Source organism: Pectinophora gossypiella, chromosome 7, assembly GCF_024362695.1.
Source record: "Pectinophora gossypiella chromosome 7, ilPecGoss1.1, whole genome shotgun sequence".
Lineage (NCBI taxonomy): Eukaryota > Metazoa > Arthropoda > Insecta > Lepidoptera > Gelechiidae > Pectinophora > Pectinophora gossypiella.
This window is the reverse complement of record NC_065410.1, coordinates 12,917,937-12,940,382: the sequence shown is the minus strand read 5'-3', so window position 1 is coordinate 12,940,382 and position 22,446 is coordinate 12,917,937. Positions and strand designations below refer to the sequence as shown.

The 22,446-nt window shown below is 37.4% G+C and overlaps 1 protein-coding gene across 2 annotated transcripts; it reads right to left on the bottom strand.

Moving 5' to 3' along the window:
• Positions 1–903: 903 nt before the first annotated feature.
• LOC126368423 (synaptic vesicle glycoprotein 2C-like) lies at positions 904–21,136 on the bottom strand. 2 transcript variants are annotated; one of them, XM_050012419.1, is made up of 10 exons: positions 20,845–21,136; positions 11,345–11,522; positions 10,263–10,425; positions 9,176–9,297; positions 8,273–8,511; positions 5,611–5,759; positions 4,663–4,768; positions 3,625–3,920; positions 2,473–2,600; positions 904–1,501 (listed from the first exon to the last, which is right to left on the bottom strand). In XM_050012419.1, the coding sequence occupies exons 1-10, from the start codon at positions 20,878–20,880 to the stop codon at positions 1,428–1,430; spliced, it is 1,491 nt and encodes a 496-aa protein (XP_049868376.1). In that variant the 5' UTR covers positions 20,881–21,136; the 3' UTR covers positions 904–1,427. The 2 variants fall into 2 exon arrangements, with proteins under 2 accessions (XP_049868376.1, XP_049868374.1); XM_050012417.1 differs by having other exon boundaries at positions 11,345–11,506.
• Between the last annotated feature and the right edge of the window lie 1,310 nt (positions 21,137–22,446).

The following is a 22,446-nucleotide window of genomic DNA, read 5'->3' as shown; positions in this document are numbered from 1 at the left end:
AGAGGATGTCATTCCAACATGGACATAAAAATCATGTTACGTTTAACAGAGTATAATTATACATGTGTTCTTTCGTCTATTAACTTCAAACTTTCGATGAAATAAGAGATAGACTTCACGTGATTAACATTAATACACAGCGACAGGACATTACATTCTTAATACAATAACATTTTATAACTGTATAACACAATAATACTCTACTACAGGAGGGTCAAAAAGGCCACATCAAAGCAATTCATCTAGAAAACCAATATTGCTTTTTTGACATTTGTTTGCATCGCGCACTTACTTTTATATGCGCAAATGTCAAATTGCAATATTGCTCCTTTAGTAGATGAATTACTTCGATGTGGCCTTTTTAACCACCCACATTTTTTGAACCACCCAACTTTCGTTCGGTGTTGGATTTACTTACATAAGTTTGACAGCTCATTGACCTATCATAGTTAGCGTCATAATGTTCAAGGATTGGTAATCTGATTACTAGTTTTCATCATAAATTTCCAGCTATGATGTATTTTGGGCGGCGGGATATATTTTTCTTGACATTAGGATTGCTGAGCCAAAAATATTACCATATTACTCAGAATTCGCCATAGCTAAAAATTTATGATGACAACAAGCAACTGCTAGCAATCCTAGAATAAGAATAAGTTCTGTCGAAGAACTCAGCCAGCAACCAGCCATTCTGACGCTAACTTATATTTCTTATATAGTCTACAATATTAATTATTGTAACCCTTACTTCACTACTGGCTAGGTACAGAACTGCCCTCAATCAACCGGAGGGCTGTAGAGCAGACTCCACCACACCACTCTATGGTTGGTGGAGATTTTTTTTACATTATTAACTATAGGCATACGCATCGGTAAATGTCACACATAAAATATATTACAGAGTAATCAATCTTTGATTGTATTCTGTATTCCAGTTTCTCATCCAAGTACACTGTCTATAACTATACTGACTAGTTTTTACTTTTCCTAGGACCCACTCAACAATGAGGATAAAATCTGCCTAATTCTTCCATCGGGTGTCGCTACTGTAGTGTTTTTAAATTTTGACAGTTCCCCATACTACTCGTATTTGAGTAAACAAACATATTGTTTTGGTCTTGTAAGAAGAATTGTTTTGGTTATATTTTTACACTATAACCATAGAATAAGGAATAATGCTATAACCATTTGCGCAGCGTTTAACTGCTAAATCAGTGTTATATTTATTCCCTAAAGATCGGAAAGAAGATATTTTAGAAAAACTTATTTTCAATCAGAACTGTTTTTTTACAACTGATGGCTGCTTTTCTTTTTCGTAACTCATCCTTCAGATGGGATACACTCACGAATTTTAATTGGATTCTATGAAGAACTGTCAAAATTTAGGAATAGTGTTGCCGCGTACATTTGAGCTTCTACTTTTTATCCTAAAGTCGACTCATCGTAATCCTATTCTCAGTTATCTTTGGTTTAGGCAGGAGGAATGTTGAAACGCCACACACTGAAACAAATCAATAAAAATAATATATTATACATATAAAAAGATCATAATTTCTTAGTAGTTAACAGTGATAGATGAGTATTATTTTTATTACGATTTTATTTGTTATTTAACGCTGTAAACATTGTAAGTAGAATTAATGTATTAACCCCTATGCGGATAAGACAGTCTATATACTTGTCTAATCTAGCGTACAAGATCCCACTGCTAGGCAAAGGCAAGGGATGAGGAAGGGGTGTTTCCATTTTTCGCGGTCCTGTGCGTACTCCGGCCAGTCCCTCCGGCAAGCGTCCAAGTCGTCACGCCATCTCTTTCGAGGTCTACCACGACGCCTGTACCCGTCATGAGGCACCTAATGCGTGACGATCCGTGCCCACCGTTCAGTGTGCATGCAAAATAAATTTTAAATTTCGTTGTCTGTGTGGTTACACGTTGCTTTCTAATATCTTGTCTCCAACATTGTGCCCGTTGGCCCTTTCTAGAATGGTAGACCAAATGTTGTTGCTCTACCTTTGCCATGAGGGACTTTCCAGGTTAAGGTGCCCAAAAACAATATAGATGGCGTTGTAGAGATTTAACGTGACAATTGCCTATTTTGTAATGAGCCATTGCTCAGGTTAATTATTCAAAAATATAATGTAACAGCAGAGGCATATATAAAAATATTTTTTGCTTGATATTTGGATCACATTATGTATAGAATTAGGTACGTTGCTACCTATATTGCTTCTCTTTATTAATAATCAGAATAATAATGTTTGGATGATTTAATAGTGCCTGGGTGTAATAAAAAGGGTTATCATTTATACCCAAAAAACAAAGATAAGAGATGCGCATGTCTGTTATCCATGAAATTAGAAGGTTAAATGAAGGCAACTATGTACAGCGCCATCTATTTTTTTTTTGAGGAACTTAGTCTGGAGAGTCCCTTATTGGCTAGGTAATTAATGTGTGTATGTTTAGATACTTACGTATAAGGAGACCACCGAACAGGTAGAACGTGGATTCACACAAGCTGTCCAGTAGGATACCAGCTACGTTGGCGCCCATCACCGACCCACAGCGGCCGATCATCATGGCTAGACTGATTGCCATACCTCTGTCGAATTCAAAGTTTTAATAATATTAGTATAACGGCCTCTGTGGTTCAGTGCTTGAGCGTTGGACTCACGATCCGGAGGCCCCGGGTTCGAATCACGATGGGGACATATCACAAAAATCATTTTGTGATCCCTAGTTTGGTTAGGACATTATAGACTGATCACCTGAGTGTCCGAAAGTAAGATGTTCCGTGCTTCGGAAGGCACGTTAAGCCGTTGGTCCCGGTTACTATTTACTGATGTGAGTAATCGTTACATGAGCCATGTCAGGGGCCTTTGGCGGCTCAAGCTCAATCATAACCCTGACACCAGGGTTGACACGATAAGAAGAAGTATACCAGCTGTTCCTCGTGACTCTTTCTGGGTACATAAATCATCATGCTACCTTTTAACACTGTAAAGTGATAGCGTTATCCGATTTCGACTATGATAGCCGTTATTGACGTTTGTCTGACGTGTTTACCAAGTTTCGTACCTACTAATTATAACTACATAAATTGACGGAGCAAAGTGCTATACTTTATTATGTCAAAACGGCCATGATGGCAAGCCGCTAGTTGCTGCGTTTCACGATTTGAAACTATTAAGTTGAAAGCTCTTACAAATAGGGGCACCAAATCCAAACATGTAATCCGTTTCGTGGAAAGTGAAATCAGAACTTTATTAGATCACTGCATAGTATAAAACAAAGTCGCTTTTTCTATCCCTATGTACGCTTAAATCTTTAAAACTACGCAACGGATTTTGATGCGGTTTTTTTTATTAGATAGAGTGATTCAAGAGGAAGGTTTATATGTATAATAACATCCATTAAAGAGTGGAGAAATACTGTTATTTTTTAAGTTTTTAATGTGATGTCGTAAATTAATTGCAGTTTTTCCTCAGCAATGCACCCGAGCGAAGCCGGGGCGGGTCGCTAGTTAAACTAGTTGTAGGTCAATGTTAAAGTTAGTTTTATGACTGTTCGATTTTCGAGAACAAAGAACAAAGAACAAAGCCGGTGGAATTTCTAAAACGACTTACCTCAACTGCGTAGGGAATATCTCGACAGCAAAAGCATTGATCGGTCCAATAGTCATCCCCATTATAGGGAACGACGACAGGAGCGCGGCAAACAGCATGTCGTGAGTGATGATGTTAATCATCACGCAAAATGTGCCTATGAGGAAGAATACCACGACGATCAAAGTCTTCTTGCCGAAGATCTTCACCATGCTGCTGCCGACGATGGCGATCACGGCACAGCTCGAGTTAGCTACTAAGTTAATGATAAACGTTGATGTCGCAATCGTGTCGATACAGTCACCGTCTGTGATAGTCTGTGGAAGGTGATTAAAGTTAAAGAGACGCTGGCTGCAGATTTGTGGGTAGGTAGTTATAGGTATGTAGGTATCTATATTAGATGAGAGTCAAAATGGCGGGTGTCTTAATGAATCCAGGGAAAATGTATATCAAAAAATGTACTTAAATTGTACTATTCAGTACCTACTTAGGCTTTAAGAAAATGTTGTTTGTTCTTTTCGAGGAAAGTTATAATAACACAGTCAAGATGTACCCGCCATTTTGACTATCATCCTCTATCATCTATACTTATTGCCTGTCTGTTACTTACGATATCGACCATCATAAAGTTGTTCGCAGTCATATGACAAGCTATCAATTAGCCTTCATCAATCAATTATTCATCGCCTGTAAGTATTTTAGTCACCTAAGTCAACAAGATAGACATGACGTGGTTTCTTAGTCTTACCTTCCAATGTACCTACACATTAAAAGGCATCATGGAATTTATGGATCAGAGTTTATTCCATTATACTTGCTCTGTGCATGTGTCTACCTATACACGATTCTATCCATACCTACAAGCATTAGTTATATTGCCAATTATTAGAATATACACCTCCACCAACCCGCAGTGGAGCAGCGTGGTGGAGTATGCTCCATACCCCTTCCGATTGATTCAGAGGAGGCTTGCATAGCAGTGGGAGGTATAATATAGGCTGTTTATGTTAATAGAACATAAGTGTATCAATATCATGACGGGGTGAAGTACCTACCTACCTCATTTAGTCTCTGGCCGATGACTTCGCAAGCAGTTAAACCTTCTCCATTCCCAGTTAATACACGGTTCAGGATATCTGGGACCCATACGGAAAGACCGTTTAATCTGGAAGGAAAATTCGCATACATTCTAAAAACATCTTGATGGGGTGACAAAAGAAAAGAGAGGTAAAGAGAATTTATTTACTTTGCAATGAAGTAAGTAGTATGAAGTAATTTTAAAAGACAAAAAAATTCTCGTCTTAAAGTGGAAACCTACCTTTGAGGAAAGGAAATTCCAATAACGTCAGTTTTGCATTTACATGTATCTACCTACGCCTATAACTCTACTCATTAGGTATGGAAATATTGTGAGAAATATTATGTGCATGATTGAGTTGTAAACAATAAACATTTTCGTTAAAACATTTTTTGCTCAAATTTTTTTATTTCTTGTTTAAAAAATCTAAAAAAAATATTTGTTTAGGTGGGTACTGAATAGGTACTTGTGTATAGGCGAAATTACATTTCGGAGCCTTTTTGTGGAGATTCTAAATGTGGGTGGTCATTCAGACATCAGAATGACTGGCCATTTTTTAAATAAATTTTCTTATTTATTAATTAGGTAGAAAATATATATACAAAGGTATTAAATAGTAGCTAAAAGGTATTGGATGTTAGTAATATTTTAAAGCTGATCTGTCATTTTGGGCAGTCATTCTGATGCTCACGAAATATTGATTATAATTATTTAGACGTTTGAGAAGGAAGGCGGACAGTTGGTATCTAGTAACACCACGGGTAAGATATTCCGGCGATTTCACCAAGGTGACCAGCCCACAATGGATGAGAGCGGCAAGGGGTTCAAAAAATAGAGTAAGAAAGATAAGGCATTAAGGCCTGATTTAAAAGAAGATACCAAATTATAAATTGTATCGTTGACAATAAATAAAATATAGTTAAACTTACACAGCGAACACTCCAAATAATAAGAAGCCGTTAAGAGCCAACCATTTCACGTACGGAGGCATTAGTAGAGGCAATGATTGTGCTTTTAACGACGCTAATATACCTGGTTTTTGTGGCTGGTCAATATTTGGCATCTTTAGCATTTTTACCTGAAAACAATGCGGGAATTTCTAATTGTTATACTTACCTATGAACTGCAGCAGATACACTAGTTCTAATGTCTTCACTACTCGTCGTTGAATATAGGAAAAAATGCTGGTTGTTTTCTCTACTTAATGAACGTATATTTATTATAATTGTAGTCGGTACTTATCTAATAACTCAATGCGTTATAAGGTACACGTTCCGTACGACAATACGAAAAGACCGCCGAAAACAAAACGAAAAACGGTTAAAAAAAATATAAAGAGCTGTAAAAATATTTTTCACCTTTTTAAAAGGTATTTTAACGTTGCAATTATTGTCAACAGTATGTTTAAAAAACTATTATGAAGTAAGTACCTAACTATTCTGGAATCTAATCGTAGGTTATAGGACTTACCTATACAGTTTACATGAGCTGCTGGGATCCTACAGCTGGGTGCTTAGGTTAGAAGTGACTGGCTGTAAACTACTTACTACTTAGGCAAGCAAGATTGCTTTTCGAGGTTTGATAACTCGTAGTGTCAACCGACTCTATTCCTGTATCTTTGACTAATAAAATTTCTTACATCGCTCTAGGTATGGCTATATATTTTCGTAACGTATCGGCAAAAGTATTATTCTACCTACAAATGATATTTTTGGGGTAGATGGCTCTCTATCTATCTATCCATTCGATCTATTTCGAAGACATTTCAAACGTTAGTAGCAGACACCTAAATCTAAATATTCCTTTGTTAATTTAATAGGTTCTACTTACCTACTCTTGATTTTACGAATATACAACTCTAATCCAGGAAGATCTATAAATTGCAGTAAGACAAAATCTGTTCAGAATTCTGGAGTGTACTTTATTTGATGGGAGAATGTAAACAAAAACAAACCATAAGCGGATTTACACAAGGCCGTGTGGTACCAAACGAATGCAAATGAATGTTGTGTTGTGTAAGTTACAGCTTTTTTCACTTATTCACTCTTACTGTTATAAATAAGTATCTACTCACAATATCCTGCATATAAACTTGATGATGCAATTTTTCCTTGTTATTGCTTGAGATACTCTTACCTACTTGTAAATAAATACTATGTGATATTAGTATTTTATGCAACAGTTGTATAAGAAGGGTCAAAAAATGCGAGTGGCGTGAGTTGCGATGTGAGCCTTGGCGAACATCGCAATAAGAGACGCCACGAGCATTTTTTGACCTAGTTATACAACGTTGCATACAATACTTTTTCTACGACGACGTAATTTTAAACGAAACACAAAAATTTTCCAATTTATTTTCCAACGCGCGGGAAAATGGCGGCAAATGTATACTTTTTTTTATAGTATATCTATGGCACCAAACAAAGTAAAGGTGCCAGTTTCCAGGTCAAAAAAAAAAAAAAACAACAACAATGCTTTTTTGGCGACATTATAGTACAGTTACACTTTGTAAACAATGCTTTTATAGGCCATAGAGCGTACACTTTTTCAAAGAGTTTAATTATGTATGTACTTATATTAGACTTTTTGGTTATTTAAATGCCAGATTAAAGTAGAGGAGTAGAAAAAATAAATAATAGTCCCTCTAGCTAGTGGCACAGGTAGGTAGGAACCCACCCGATATATTTTTTTTTCTATTTCCTCAAATTAAATGGGATGTATATGGCGCGAAAGTTTGCTTCATTTAAAGTTTTTTTTTATATAATTTTATGTAACAGTCCTTTTTAATAAAGATTTTTTTTAACAAATAAAGATTTTGATGTGATTTGATTTATGATTACCTTTTTTATTGGAAACGCAATACATTTGAATTTAGAATTTGATTATAAACTTTTTTAATGGAACTACCTACCTATGTCCACGAGTCCAATATAAAAAAAAAACAAAGTACAAACAATAAGCTACAGTGACGTAACGACCGGGACAGAGAGAGAGAGGGAGCGAGACAGAGATATTTGGGTAGAAGTCCTGAAACGCGGTATTAAAGTTTGCACGATTGACGGCATATATACCGAAGCGTTTGCTTAACAATCGGGCGGACCGTCTCTACAAGGGGATCCGGTTTGTGCTGAACCGGTCTAAATCAGCATTCTATCAGATGTCTGCCTTATTAAGGGCAGGACCACAATGAAGAGAAATGATAATGAAACAATGATGAAACGACGAGGTCTCAAGGGCTTACTTGAACCGCACCACCTATGTAGAGTATTTGTCCGTCTTTTTTGTTAAAATTATAATTACTTACATTAAGAAAATATTTCGTAACTTGTACTACCATTCTTTACGGGCCTGCTCATCTCATTACCCATAGATAACTTATTTAGGTAAGTAGGCATTTAAAATAAGTATGGGACTCTGAATTCTTAACCTATTATTCTCAGTAATAAATAAAATGTGTTCTAAATTTCTAATCAATAAGTATTTCTAACTTCTTCTTAGAAGTCAATAAAAACACAATCAAGACAATTAATGTTGTGGTAGTATTCGTATTCCAAAAATAATACTTAAAATGTCCAAACAGAAATATCGTACCGGATAATCTTCAGGAGACTTCCCCTTATTTCCAGCGTAAAATGTCTGGAGCACTTTCATGGCTTCATCATGCTTGCCTTGGGCTACAAGGTACTTTGGACTTTCAGGGCCGAAGGACATAAGGGCGGCTGCTATAATAAAGAACATAGCATTTACTATATTCAACAATCTCCACGGCCTAAATTCGTAGAGTCCAAAATTTATTCTAAAGTCCAACGGTAGTATTGCCCACGCTATTACTGAAAATGAAACAAATGTTTTGTTGATATTTTATATTTTCATAATATACTTAGCACAATACCTACTTACTTTAGACGAAAGTTTGAAGGGTACTTACTACTTAGCATTAGGGCGTTTTCGCTTTACATCCGAGTCCGAGAATGATGGTTAGTAGAACTTATTATGAGATATCGGATGGATGTAGTGCGTAAGCTACTTACATTACTGAACCGGTGTAGGTGTAGGACTAACCATGGAAAGTCGAACCATCACCTGCATAAGTGGGGTTTAAAGGAGTCGCCATACTGTGAATGTGGTCACCCGGATCAAAGCCTATCTCACATAGTGATCGAGTGCCCTCTACACCGGTTCCCAGGTGGCATGGCATAGCCGAGCTGCATTGTGTGACGGATGCGATAGAGACTTGGCTAGGGGAGCTTAAGCTGGATATATGATCCACGCAGGACATTTTATTTTTGTCTGCCATATATACGTAGTAATAATAATTACAAATAGATAGTTATCGGCCACAACGAATCCGTCAGTTGACGGACTCGGATCGGAAGAAACAGAGTCGTACAACTTGTATAAAGTCTAAAGCTATAGAGGTACATATAAATAGGCGGCAAACCGTAATCATCTTTTATTATAGTGATTAATTACAATCATCATGGACGTACTTACGGGGCACGAATGCTGAGCCAGAGATCTGCATGGCATTGACTATTGACAGAGTTATATCTCTGTACTTCTGTGGCAAGATCTCTCCGATAAATGAGTATGGGACGGACGCCGGGCCCGCAATACTGAAATAATTATAATATTAATTAATTACAAAAAGTCCTTGATAGCCGTATTCGGAAAGCGTGTAACTTACATCAAGTTACATCGTATTATTGAACCACTGGATTTGACTATATTACAATTGGATCATAGACAAATTGATATCACGTGGTTTCCAGAATATGTGCCCGGTTAATGATTATAGGCTCGCCCCCTAATACTGGGACTTAAACATAGCTGGAGAGGACTATGTTCTTATACTATTATACATCTGCCGACCCCTTTGGGGATTCAGGTGTGATGCTATGCGTCCATCAGTCTCTCGAAATGCAAGACCCGTTGTTCTATTTCTATAGTTTCTTAAATGCAGTATTAGATCTTTTAATGGTACTTAGACTTTTTTAACTAAAGTCACCGACATAGCTCGGAGAATTGCCAAGCTGAAGTGGCAGTGGGCAGGACACATAGCGAGGAGAACCAATGGCCGTTGGGGCGGAAAGGTTCTGGAGTGGCGACCACGTGTCGGACGACGCTCAGTGGGTAGGCCCGCTACAAGGTGGACCGACGATCTGGTGAAGGTCGCGGGAAGCCGCTGGATGCGGGCAGCGTAGGACCGATCGTCGTGGAGATCCATGGGGGAGGCCTATGCCCAGCAGTGGGCGTCGAACGGCTGATGATGATGATGAGTCTTTTTTCCTCCAGAAACCTCCATGATGCCAGGACAAGTGTAACCAGGTGCTTCCCTTTAGATCCGGGGCTACGGGCCCTCCGCTCTCCACCAGCACCTGACCAATGTTTACCTCACCCCCCTCGAACATAGTTTAGACTTGAATTGTATAGCGTCAGACGTCACACACACAGATGCGTGTGTACGATAAAGACAATGTGTGGTGTCTGTGTAAAACGAGGTAGTTTGTATGAAGTGTGCTACGGGTCAGGATTTTTGGTTGATGTGGTTATGTTGTTGGTTGCTGACTGGTTATGTTACCACAGGGCCGTGAGGAACTTGCAGATTATGAAGCTGATCAGCTCGGGCATGAACCCTGATAACACGCCGAACACCCCGGCCGCTAACGAACTGTACACGGCGATGCGCTTGCGACCACGCGTGTCCACCAGGTAACCCCACGGGTACGATGTTATTACTACACCTGGGAGACACATAATATTATTAATAATTACTTGAAGTAATGAAATGCTTTCGTCTAAGTCTGTATAATAATTTAATCATTAAGTATAACAGCCTACCGTCATAGAATAAGGAATACGTATAGAACGGCAACTTAATATTACACTATTTATTTTTACGAACAGCCTCCGTGGTCTAGTGGCTAGAGCGTTGGGCTCGCGATCTGGAGGTCCGGGTTCGATTCTCGACGAGGACATTGTCGAAATCACTTTGTAAGACTGTTCTTTGTTTGGTAAGGACATTGCAGGCTTGAACCACCTGATTGTCCGAAAAGTAAGATGATTCCGTGCTTCGGAAGGCACGCTAAGCCGTTAGTCCTGGGCTGCTAGCCCAAATACTTCCACCAACCCGCTGTGGAGCAGCGTGGGTGGGGTATGCTACATACCCCCTCCGGTTAATTGAGGGGAGGCCTGTGCCCAGCAGTGAGACGTGTATAGGCTGTTTATGTTTTATGTATGTACTTATGTATTTATTTTTATTAAGTAAGTAGGTAAGTACTTACCTATGCTATTTTTTTAAAAAATGTCTAGGGCCCTATGCCAAGGTTTTTCTTGCAGTTTCTTTTCCCCGGCTATCAGTTGTGAGAAGCTGCAGTTGGTAGTGTTAGGCGGATGAGACGTTATGTAAAAAATGACGATTCAAAGTGTAGCTCTTTAATTGGATTGTGCACTTACTTTTATGTGCGCAAATGTCAATTTGCAATATAGCTTTTTTAGAAGAATTGATTTGACCCCTCTGATAGAAGTAAACATATAGTCTATTCTACTTTTATACCTAGTTTATTTAGTGGGCTAGCAAAATAGGTACTTAAGTACTACCTACTTAGAGAAAATTCCGAAATGTTATGTTTGTGTGCGTTATTCCGAATTTTGAAATGTTACCAATAAAGGGTATAGAAGCGATGAACCCCCTCTGCGCGTCGGTCATCTGAAGGTCGCACCTGGAGGCCGGGAGGACGTAGGAGTAGCCTGAAGGCTCTATGATGGCCGCGATCAGGAACAACGCCAGAACCAGGCTGTACTTCAGGTTATACCACCCCACACTAGAAAACATAAATACCTACTTACAATATAGTAAGAAAGAAAGAAAGAAAAAAAAAATTATTAATATGTTGGATGCCACATTACAAACTTTTAAACGCTAACACAAAGAAAAAGAAACAAAATTATAATTGAACAATACAAAAAAGAAAATCAAGAACATTTATGTACCATTATTATTTGGGCTCACGATCTGAAGGTCCGGGTTCTATTCCCGATGGGAACATAGACGAAATTACTTTGTGAGAATGTCATTGTTTGGTAAGGACATTGCAAACGTGAGTCACTTACATAACATAACATAACATAAACAAACAGCCTATATACGTCCCACTGCTGGGCACAGGCCTCCACTCAATCAACCGGAGGGGGTTGAGTCACTTAATTGTCCGTAAAAGTAATTTGATTCCGTGATTCGGAGGGCACATTTAGCCGTTTCGTTCAGCTGTGAAACACACCTTCGCCGATCCGCAGTGGAATAGCGTAGTGGAGTATGCTCCATACCCCTTCCGGTAGCTACAGCAAATCATTTTGTGATCCTTAGCATGGTTAGGACATTGCAAACTGATCGGGTGACTCCTAAAGTAAGAAGAGAAAAAGATCCGTGCTGCGGAGGGCACGTTAAGGATCCTGGCAACTATATACATGGTTCATGACAGGAGCCCTTGGCGGCTCTATAATAACCCTGACATCAGGGTAGATGAGGTCGACCATTGGTCTTACAAGCCACACGAGAGAAGAACATAAACAGTCTATGTAGGTAGTGTTACCTAGGCAGAAATTTTAATCTCCTCTATAGAATACACAACATAGACCAGGTACCATAAAGTCACTCCTGTTATCCCTGCTGGGGTAGGCAGAGCCTCCGGTCATCAAGAGATAGCTCTAGATAACCCCATCTTGATATTGAATAAGTATCTCAATAAGTTGAATATGGAAGGCAAGCAATTTGTGGCAAATCTACAATAAGAATCGTAAATAACGAAAACTAAAAATAAAAAAAATACACAAGTTGGCTTGCGGAATAAAAGAGAAAAAAATAAGCTACAATTTAAATGTCGAACAGGTTTCGCACGACGAAAAAAAGGTCAAAGTACTTTGTAATTTTATTTTTACTTTTTTATCTGATGTGTTTTATGATATAGGCTTAGGTAGGCAATTGATTAAGAGGTAGGTAGCATTGTTAAAATTAATGTGGATTGATTACTTTCACCACTCGTAAACTGTAGTAAAAGGCAAATTTATTTGCTATTTCGCATATAATTAATTTACAAAGGTTACAAACACGTCCGACAATAAAAGATAGACCGATGAATATTTATAACATGAATGAAAAAGTTAAGTAAAATTATTTTTTTAACCTTTTTTAAAGGTATTTTTATGTTCCAATTGTCAACAAGTATTTTTTATTATCATTCATTCCTTCAAGTCAAAACTTTTTTTCATTCATTACAAAAGTAATTCAATTAAACATAATTGGTATAACAAAGGAGTGGCGCCAAAATTGCAGCTATCAGCAAACCAATTAATTTATCTTTGTTTTAGTTTTTATACTTAATAATAATTTGAATACCTACTTACGTACCTACCTAGTGGTGTAGTGGAGTCAATGAAAGGTTTAACTTCTAATTTGCCAGAGACTAGTGCGCTATTGATGTTTTATTTTTGTATAAGTATTATTTAAAATCAGAAACATCTTGAGTGGGGCAAATAAATATTTCTACCATATAAAAAGTATTTTTTTGATGTTTCGTTTTTATTGAAACGAATAAAAAGGACCTAATTAGGTATATTCCGGTTCTGTACGGAGAGCTTCCGAATAGTATCTTTAAATTGTTTTTTGGCGGCGAGGGTGTGCTGCCGCCAAAGGATGTTTTCGGGATACCGAACAGAGCATAGTACCCCGCTAGCCACAAGTTGGTAGTGTGACTAGGGATCGACGATCCGACAGTGTTGTGTTGGAAGTTATATATATGCGTCTTGCTGTGTAAACTTCGATACCGCGTTTCACGACCGCTTGAAGAATGTGGCGCCATCTGTTGTATGTGAGCGGAACTAGGTGGCCAACTAGTTGGGTCCGCTAAAAATATAGGAGTACTTACTTTTAAGATTAAAAATCTATATTATTTATATTACTTAGGTATTTTATTTGTCCCTGGCAAATAGGTTAGTTAGGCAGCTCCTGCTTTATTGTTTCGACTAAACCTATAGTTGCGTCTTGTGTAATATAATAAATAGGTACCTACTCGAGCAACTTTACCTTTCTTCGAGAGTTATTTCGAAAGCTACAATTAAAATGAAATCAGTGAATAATTAAGACAGGTGGACATAAACTTCGTCCAAAATCAATAAGGGCGGTGTGGCCCTAGCTACATATTGACATAGGGAATTTAAACTATTCGAAAATAACAACTTGCAGTTCCCTACGGTAATATACCTAATGAACTTTTGACGGCGAGGGTGCTGTCACCAAAGGATGTGTACTAAGGTAACACAAGTTGGTAGTGTGACTAAGGGTCGACGATCCAACGGTATCATGTTGAAAGTTGTATATCTGCGTCGCGGTGTGAAAACTTCGCTAGCGCGTTTCAGGACTGCATTATTGAATGGTGGCGCCATTTATTGCATGTGGCCGGAACTAGCTGTACACCTATGGGCCGCTACAAACTGTATATGAGTAGGGTGATAAAGAAAGAATCGAAAAATAATTGGCTCGGACGGATTCGAACCCGCAAGAACTCACATGAGTAACGAGCCTGTCAACCATTAAGTACACATTTTTTAATGAGCTTTCTTCACGGGTTAGTGTTATCTTCTTCTATCGTGTCGGTGAAGAAGGAACATCTAGTCCCGGTGTTAGTGTTGGTATTGAGCCGCTAAAAGCTCATGTAACGACTACATACTTACAGCCGGAGAATCCGTAGTAAATATACCTACCTATCTACATTGACGGAACCATTTATTAAGTATGTCAAAATGTCCACCGTAGCATGCCGGAAGTTTCGATCTTCGTATCCATCGTATGCCATTGTAAAAAAAATTAAAGTTAGTAAGTATTCTCGACAAATGATATTTTTAAAATTATTATGGCGTCATAAGGAAAAACAAATAATCATATTATTATTATCATAGAGGCCGTGATAGCCCAGTTGGAAAAACGATTGACTCTCATTACGAGGCCGCAGATTCGAATCCCGGTGGAGTCAGTGTGAGAATATTTAGGTACAAGGTTTTTCATAAGTTATATCAATTACTGGAATATAGGTACCTACCTACTTAAATTAGATATATAGATAAAATACTTTATTGAGTACAATGGACACAAAATTTAATACTGGCAAATTAGGTACTTACTCTTAATAAGATTTCAATGTTCAATCACAAATGGTGTACTTACCTAATAAATGAAGTAAGTAGTGCAGCAAAGTAAAAGCAGCTAAGTACTTACTTACTTATTGCACAAAGTATTGTTTTATTGGAAACAATAGCGATTGCAAATCAATTTGTTGAATTACGTAAATTGCTATTGGAAAATAATTGAGCGTAGGTAAGTCCTTTCGTATTGATAAATAATTCTTGGTGTAACCGCCCGGTCAAATAGTTAATGCCATTTGCGGAAAATCTACAATAAGTCACGTCAAAAAAAAGTATAACCGCCTCAAATTACAGTTATTATGAAGAAAATTGCAACTTTATAAATCGTGGCCGACTTTGCAAACTGACGTACTTACCTGCAATTTTTTTTCTAAAATGATTTGTGTGTTATTGACAATAGCAAAAGGTGTAAATCAATTTCGCCAAAAAAATTCAGATACGTCAGCGAATAAGGCCTACAGTAAGGTAGTAATGCCGTACGCAAATATTACCGTAGGGACATCGTTGTCACCTAAAGTGACGAAACGGCCTCAGAAAGCCTATCAATCAGGGGGAATAAAAAGGTCACATTTAAGCAATTCATCCAAAAGCTAAATATTGAAATTTGACATTTGCAAGGCATAAGGTTCATCATATCCAGCTTAAGACATCGTATCAACAGTGGCTGCAAGTTGTCTTAGATTACTTGTGGCTCTGCCCACCCCATTAGGGATAACGGGCGTGAGTTTATGTATGTATGTATGTATGACATTTGCAAAAGATATAGGTACCCTAAGTATTTATATATTAGAATCTCAAGATTACCGTGCTATCAACGGATAATCTACCTACATGACGACGTCACTACTATAAAATTAAAGATATTTTTTTATGCTTGTCGGATCGCATTCCTTTTGATAAACATGCATTTATAAATGTTCATACTTCGTTATGCGTAGTGGTAGGTTAGGTAATATTTACATGGGTAAGGCGGATAACACACGATGCGTTCGCGGTCGCAGTCTTCTTCTTCTTATCGTGTGGGTTGTGAGGTGGAATACCAGCCGCATCAACCCTGGTGTCAAGGTTATTATTGAGTCGCCAAAGGTCCCTTTCGCAGTGTGGCAGCGAAACTGGGGGGTTTAAAATGCCACATAGAAATAATTCATCTAAAAAAATCAATATTGCTATTTGATTGCTTAGATGTGGCCTTTTTAACTCCCCTGGTCGGCAAGGTAGTTAGTCGACTTGTATGTAAGCCGTCGCTTAACACAGCAGCCAAACGAGCTACCACGCGGTCAATCCGACTAGCTGCGCGCGGTGGATCCCTAAAAAATCGCCTAACCGCAACCGCCAACCGCGACTGCGTAAAAACGGCTTGAATCCCACACAACGGTTCTAACTAAAGCATTGATTTTCTAGTTTCAAATTCATGATTGAATCATATATAAGTAAATGATTATAACGTGTTCAGCGGTCAAGAAAAATAGCAACCCACATTCCTAAGAAATGCGTTACGTATGAGTACCGAGGTACAAAAAAAGATTACAGATTAGACTAGGATTATTGTACTGTACAATTACAATAAATCTTTTGACTTTGACTTTTGTATTGAGCTGGTGTTTCCTTCGCGGGTGGAAAGGTCGGACAGGCAGTTGCTTCTGTAAAAAACCTGTCAAATCTTCAGGTAATGTAAGAGGACTCTGTGAGAAACGGAATAACGCTAGGGAGATGATGAGTCATATAATGCAGCAGGTACAAGTCTATTAAGAGATTATACCCTTTATTTTTTATTTTGTTTCTAATAGAATCATTTATTCAACGTAATAGTTACAATGTTAATAAAATATATAACAGTCAAATTAAAACCTACACTAAAATACATCAAAACACAAATATATTAAAAAAAACTCATATCAAACGTCAAAAAGCCCTCCGGAAAGCGAGCCCCGCCCGAACGTACCCATTATGCTTGCAGCGTTACCTCTCTGGACCGCAAGTGAAATACGCTGCGCGAGGAAAAAGCCAGCTGGAGGATCTTCGCCTCCAACCCTTATACGGCGACCAACATCACGCACCAAAGCTTTGGCCTCAGCGCCCCAAGGTCCCGCTGTCTCCAACGCAAATGGCACGAACTCATACGCTGATTCCTTTATTAATATTAGTAAATATACAAAGCTGCTGTACGTCCCTAAAATTAGATCATTCGGAATAGGTAGGAATATTTATCAAGTAAGTAAGTAGGAGCCGCAGGTTCGAATCCGGTACAGGCCTAAACCAAAGATTGTCGAATTTGTTTTCAAATTCATGTTTGGATCAGAAAAAATTACCCGGACTTCTCAAATCTTCAGGTTAGGTAAGCGGACCCTGTGAAAGACCGGATGATGACGATGATCAAGTAAGTATGTAAGTATACTTATTGCTCTTGTAGCAAATCTAAATTTTATTTTATCTTGCGTGTGCCGGTGCATGTAATAATTATCAGTTCGCTAATGTGATTGTGGAGGAAAGGTCATGATCTGTCTGTAACACATGTGTACAACTCACCAATGTATCATAAGATATCGTTGGGTCTGTGAGGAAATAAAAACGTAAAATAAAATTTTTAACAAAAAAAAACCGACTTCAAACGCAAAACTAAAAAGCAATAAATAAATTTACTTCGCACAAAGTAATTAGTACGTATTTTCAATTAGTTAATTAATTTTATAAATCTGAAGCCGGTGCCAAGGAAATGCTACAACGAAGTACCGATTCATATATTTTTCAATACTGATTGTTTTGTAATTTTTTGTTTGACATTGTTTTGTAATTGCTTTGATATAAGTATTAAACAATATTGTGTGTACATAGTAATTTGATATTGTAGTAGGGTTGTTGTAGCATTTACTTGGCACCGACTTCAGATTTATAAAATTAATTAACTAATTGAAAATACGTACTAATTACTTTGTGCGAAGTAAATTTATTTATTGCTTTTTAGTTTTGCGTTTGAAGTCGGTTTTTTTTTGTTAAAAATTTTATTTTATTTTACGATTTTAAGTGATGGTTAGACCGAGCAAGGATGCAGACAGACAGATTTTCTGATTTATATTGATATATAATAATATATGATTAGTAGTGATCACAATTATTATTGATGAACATGTTTACACACACACACACACGCACACACACACACACACACATACACACATGTGGTTGTCAGTGGAAGCTGCTATCATACACACTCACGCACACATATAGATACAGTAGATTTCGCGTGGTTTCCGTGTCCTGTTTATTCGAAACTGTCCCTCTTCGTATGGCGGACATCTTGTTTTTCCGCCATTTTGTTTTTTTTCACCGGCGACAGAATTTGACCAAGATTTAAATGGGTGTCGTGGAAACAAACAAAATCCAGGTGCAATAGGTTTGCCAGGCCGTAGGATGTCTCCCTGATTGGGAGCAGTTTTCAAAGATGACGTTCCGATCACACCCCTATACATCATTTTTACCCCCAAGACATTTTCTGGAAAAACAAAATTTTGTATGGCGGCCATCTTGTTTTTTCGCCATTTTGTATTTTTTTCACCGGCCATTAAATTCGACCAAGATTTAAATAGGTTTCGTGAAAGAAAAATTGGTTCAGGTGCGATAGTTTCGCCAGGCCGTAGGGTGTCACCCTGATGCGGAGCAGTTTTCGAAAATCGGGAAGTATTTCCATACTTAACATGACGATCCGATCACAACCCCGATATATATTTTATACCCCGAGACATTTTCTGAAAAAACAAAATTGTGTATGGCGGCCATCTTGTTTTTCCGCCATTTTGTTTTTTTTTCACGCGCTATGGAATTTGACCAAGATTTAAATAAGTGCTCTGAAAGAAATATTGGTTCACGTGCGATAGTTTTGCCAGGCCGTAGAGTATCTCTCTGATGCGGAGCAGTTTTTGGTGACCAGAAAGTATTTCCGTACTCTACATGACGTTTTGAGTAAGCGCCCCATACATTATTTTTACCCAAAGGGGCTTCTTCCAAAATCGACAAAATTTTGTATGGCGGCCATCTTTTTTTTCCGCCATTTTGTTTTTTTGCACCTGCGATTGGATTTGATCAAGATTTAAATACGTTTCGTGAAAGAAAAATTGCTCCAGGTTGTATAGTTTTGCCAGGCCATAGGGTGTCTCCCTGATGCTGACCAGTTTTCGAAGGTCGGGAAGTTTTCCCGAAGCCTTAAGATCGATCCGATCAATATGACTTTACAAACGCACTAGTCGCTCCTACGATTTTTGAAAATTCCCCTCGATTTCTCTGGTCTTCCATCATCAGATCCTGACTTCCTTGACATGGGACCCCCTTGGGTATATCTCCTTTCAAACAAAAAAAGAATTATCAAAATCGGTTCATATACGACGAAGATATGCCCGAACAAACATAAAAAAAAAAAAAAAAAAAAAAAAAAATATACGGTCGAATTGAGAACCTCCTCCTTTTTTGAAGTCGGTAAAAATTATTAAGAAACATCAATAGATACCATACCGTTCCGTACACGTGGCGTGTACGGTCACGAGTCACGAGCATTAATATGTATACACTTTGGTACCATGTCACGTTAACTTTTTTGACAAATTGAACTGTCAGTCTCACTAAATGTCAAATATGTTTGTGAGACATAGTCCTAAAGTGGGTACATTATATTGCTCATGACTGTACCGTATAACGCACGTAGTCCAGCGACAGTTCGCGTTCTTCGATTTATAAAAACTTAAAATCTCTACCATCGTTTTTAATACAATCAAGTATACGTGTTATTTTTTTTTCGTTACGGTGTCACTAACACCCTGTATTAAGTAAATAGATTTACATCTCTGATTTCCATCGGTTTAGTCTTCAGAAAACATACTTACACTTATTTTATGTACTTACAGCCATTTTCATATTTTTACTTATCTCCTGTCGGGTTAAATTGGCCACATCGAAACAATTCGTGGAAGAACGAAGTCAAGAGCAAACCGATCTTAATTAAAAAAAAATCATCTAATAAAGCAATATTTGACATTTGACATTTGTTTGCATTGCGCACTTACTTTTATATGCGCAAATGTCAAATTGCAATATTGCTTTTTTAAATGAATTGCTTGGATGTGACCTTTTTAACCCCCCAGATGTCAGCTCCAGACACTAAAGCCATTGTTTAAAAATTATACGTCAGTAAATTTCTTAATTTCCAATAAACTATAGCCACATTTACAGTATAATGAGTCGATTTTATCTATATATGTTCCCGTTTCAAAACTGAGAAGGTCGTTGTTATGTTACATTATACGACGAAATACCTTTTTGAAAATATTTATAGACATGCACACGGGGAAAAGAAGTTAATTAAACTAGCAGTAAGTAATCAGAAGTTTCACTACAAAATGCAATTACAAACAACAAACACACACCTTTAAGTTTCTTTCATCTCGCTAAGTAGGTAAGTATTTTATCTATTTAGCAGAGGATGGAAACAGGCTGAATAAATAGATCATTTTATCTGTTAATAAATTTTATTTATAATTATGGAAACATTGCGGAAAAATTATCAGTTCCAAATATTATTTATTAACCGGTTAAGTAGTTAATTTACTGAGCATACTTATATTTATCGTACTTACCTACTATGTATCTAAGTGTGTGATGTGTGACACGATCAAAAGCAAAAGAACACCCTAAAAGATATGAAGCATATCCGAGGATGTCACCTAGGCAATCCCTTTTTTATGGTGCTAGGGTTGAAATTGCCGACCTTGACATGAATTCATGGTTCATCTAGATGAAGTAGTGTAGTGCAAGATGGCAAGTTAAGCTGGTTACAACTGGCAACCAATGAAAACCTCATACTTAATCTAAAACAGCATGTTGTTTTCCTGGATAACTTCTGGCTGTACCTACGTGTTAGTAAAGCAATGAATGTGTGTGTTAATATACATATAATGGTAAATATTTTAACTCAAACCTACCTGCCACTGCAAGAGCTTGATCCAAATCTGTTGCATTTTTTTTGTCACTGTCCAAGTTTTCAGACACTGTTGTTACCTTCTCCATTGTTACTGCACAAATTATTCTAAGCAATTAATGATAAATTTAGTTCATTTTCGCACAAGTGATTATTACGATTATAGTCAATGGCACTCAATATTTATCATTGACAGTCACGCTATTTCGTTTTAGCTGTGGGTAATCTACAGCGATACGACCGAGCTACGACACAGATGGGAGTCAATTACTTTGGAAGCAAGATCGAAACGGTATTATGCGATCTCTATATAAAAGCAGTGTGACAGGATTGGACTCACGCACACAATTGACGTTTTATTAATTGTCCTTATATATATTTATGTAGAGAGCTTCAAGGCGTTGATATCCAACGACGTGTCATGCTCATGCGTATGTGCGCGTCACATATCTGAACTTAACACACTGTTTTATTTATCGTTGTATAATGACTGCAATTATCGTATTGTAACTTTAATTGGGGATAATACCTCCTGCATGTTTTTAACGTAATCGAAACGAGTGTTTTGATAGGACGAGATAATGCCGTATCAGCGAGACACGAACGAATTTAGAATTTGCACTATGGTTTTGGGAAAATGGTTAAGTAGCTATCGCTATGGTGATTTGTAAACTGGAAGGGCGGCCCACTAGGCTCACCCTCACCGCAGTAGCGGGAATCGCTGTCAACGCCAAAATTCTACTAAGTAAATTAAAATACTTACTCGTAAGGAAATCATTTATCGTCGTATTTCAATTTCAATGTTAGTATTCAGTAGTACTTTTATATAATCGTTACAGAAGTAGGTGTACAAGGTGTTAGTGACATTGCAAGGTAACGAAAACTTTGAGGGATGATTCAGATCATGATCCAGAATAAATACTTATCAAGTGGAATTTTCTGTCGCAAAAGTAAGGATTAGAAAATAATTACTTAATAAAAGAAACAGTAAAACTTTCATGAATTTTGCGATGGAAAATTCCACTTGATATTAACTCAGAATCATGGTCTGAATCATCCCCCTCATTATTCGTTACGATGTCACTAACACCCTATACATTATGTATTATTCTACCGACCAAGTAAAGTTATGGCAGGAAACTATCAGGTGAACAAATATGAGTTAGTAACGTGGTGGTAACCACAGAATAGATAAGGATTATTGTTTTAGTACGAACAACAAATTCCAAAAGATTCCAAAGCCTTGCAAGACATCACCGAAATAAATAAATTAAAAAAAAGATTAAAACAGTATCTAATAGACAAAAGTTTTTATACTCTGCAGGAGTTTTTTAATGATTAGTTGTTTACTTTTACTGTTTGTATGTCTAAATTATGTATACTTGTTCTTATTTATTAGGTTTAAGCCTAAAAAATTTGCTGTAACTCTTCTTTAAATTGCTGTGCCCAATCCGGGTCCATATGTGTTACTTACCTTATATTACCAACCTCCTACCATGTGGAACGCAATAAATTATATTATGATTATGATCAAATGGAAATTTGTCTTCACTCTTGGTTCACATAAGCAATACTTAAGCTAAAATTTAAACTTAATAATGAAATT

Excerpts from the sequence above, each read along its gene's own strand:
- LOC126368423 (XM_050012417.1), bottom strand. The coding sequence starts at position 20,929 with ATGGAGAAGGTAACAACAGTGTCTGAAAACTTGGACAGTGACAAAAAA. Across the intron at positions 10,426-11,344 it reads CGCTTCTATACCCTTTATTG|GTGTAGTAATAACATCGTAC; the intron begins GTAACATTTCAA and ends TGTGTCTCCCAG. Across the intron at positions 4,769-5,610 it reads TTATTTGGAGTGTTCGCTGT|ATTAAACGGTCTTTCCGTAT; the intron begins GTAAGTTTAACT and ends TTTTCCTTCCAG.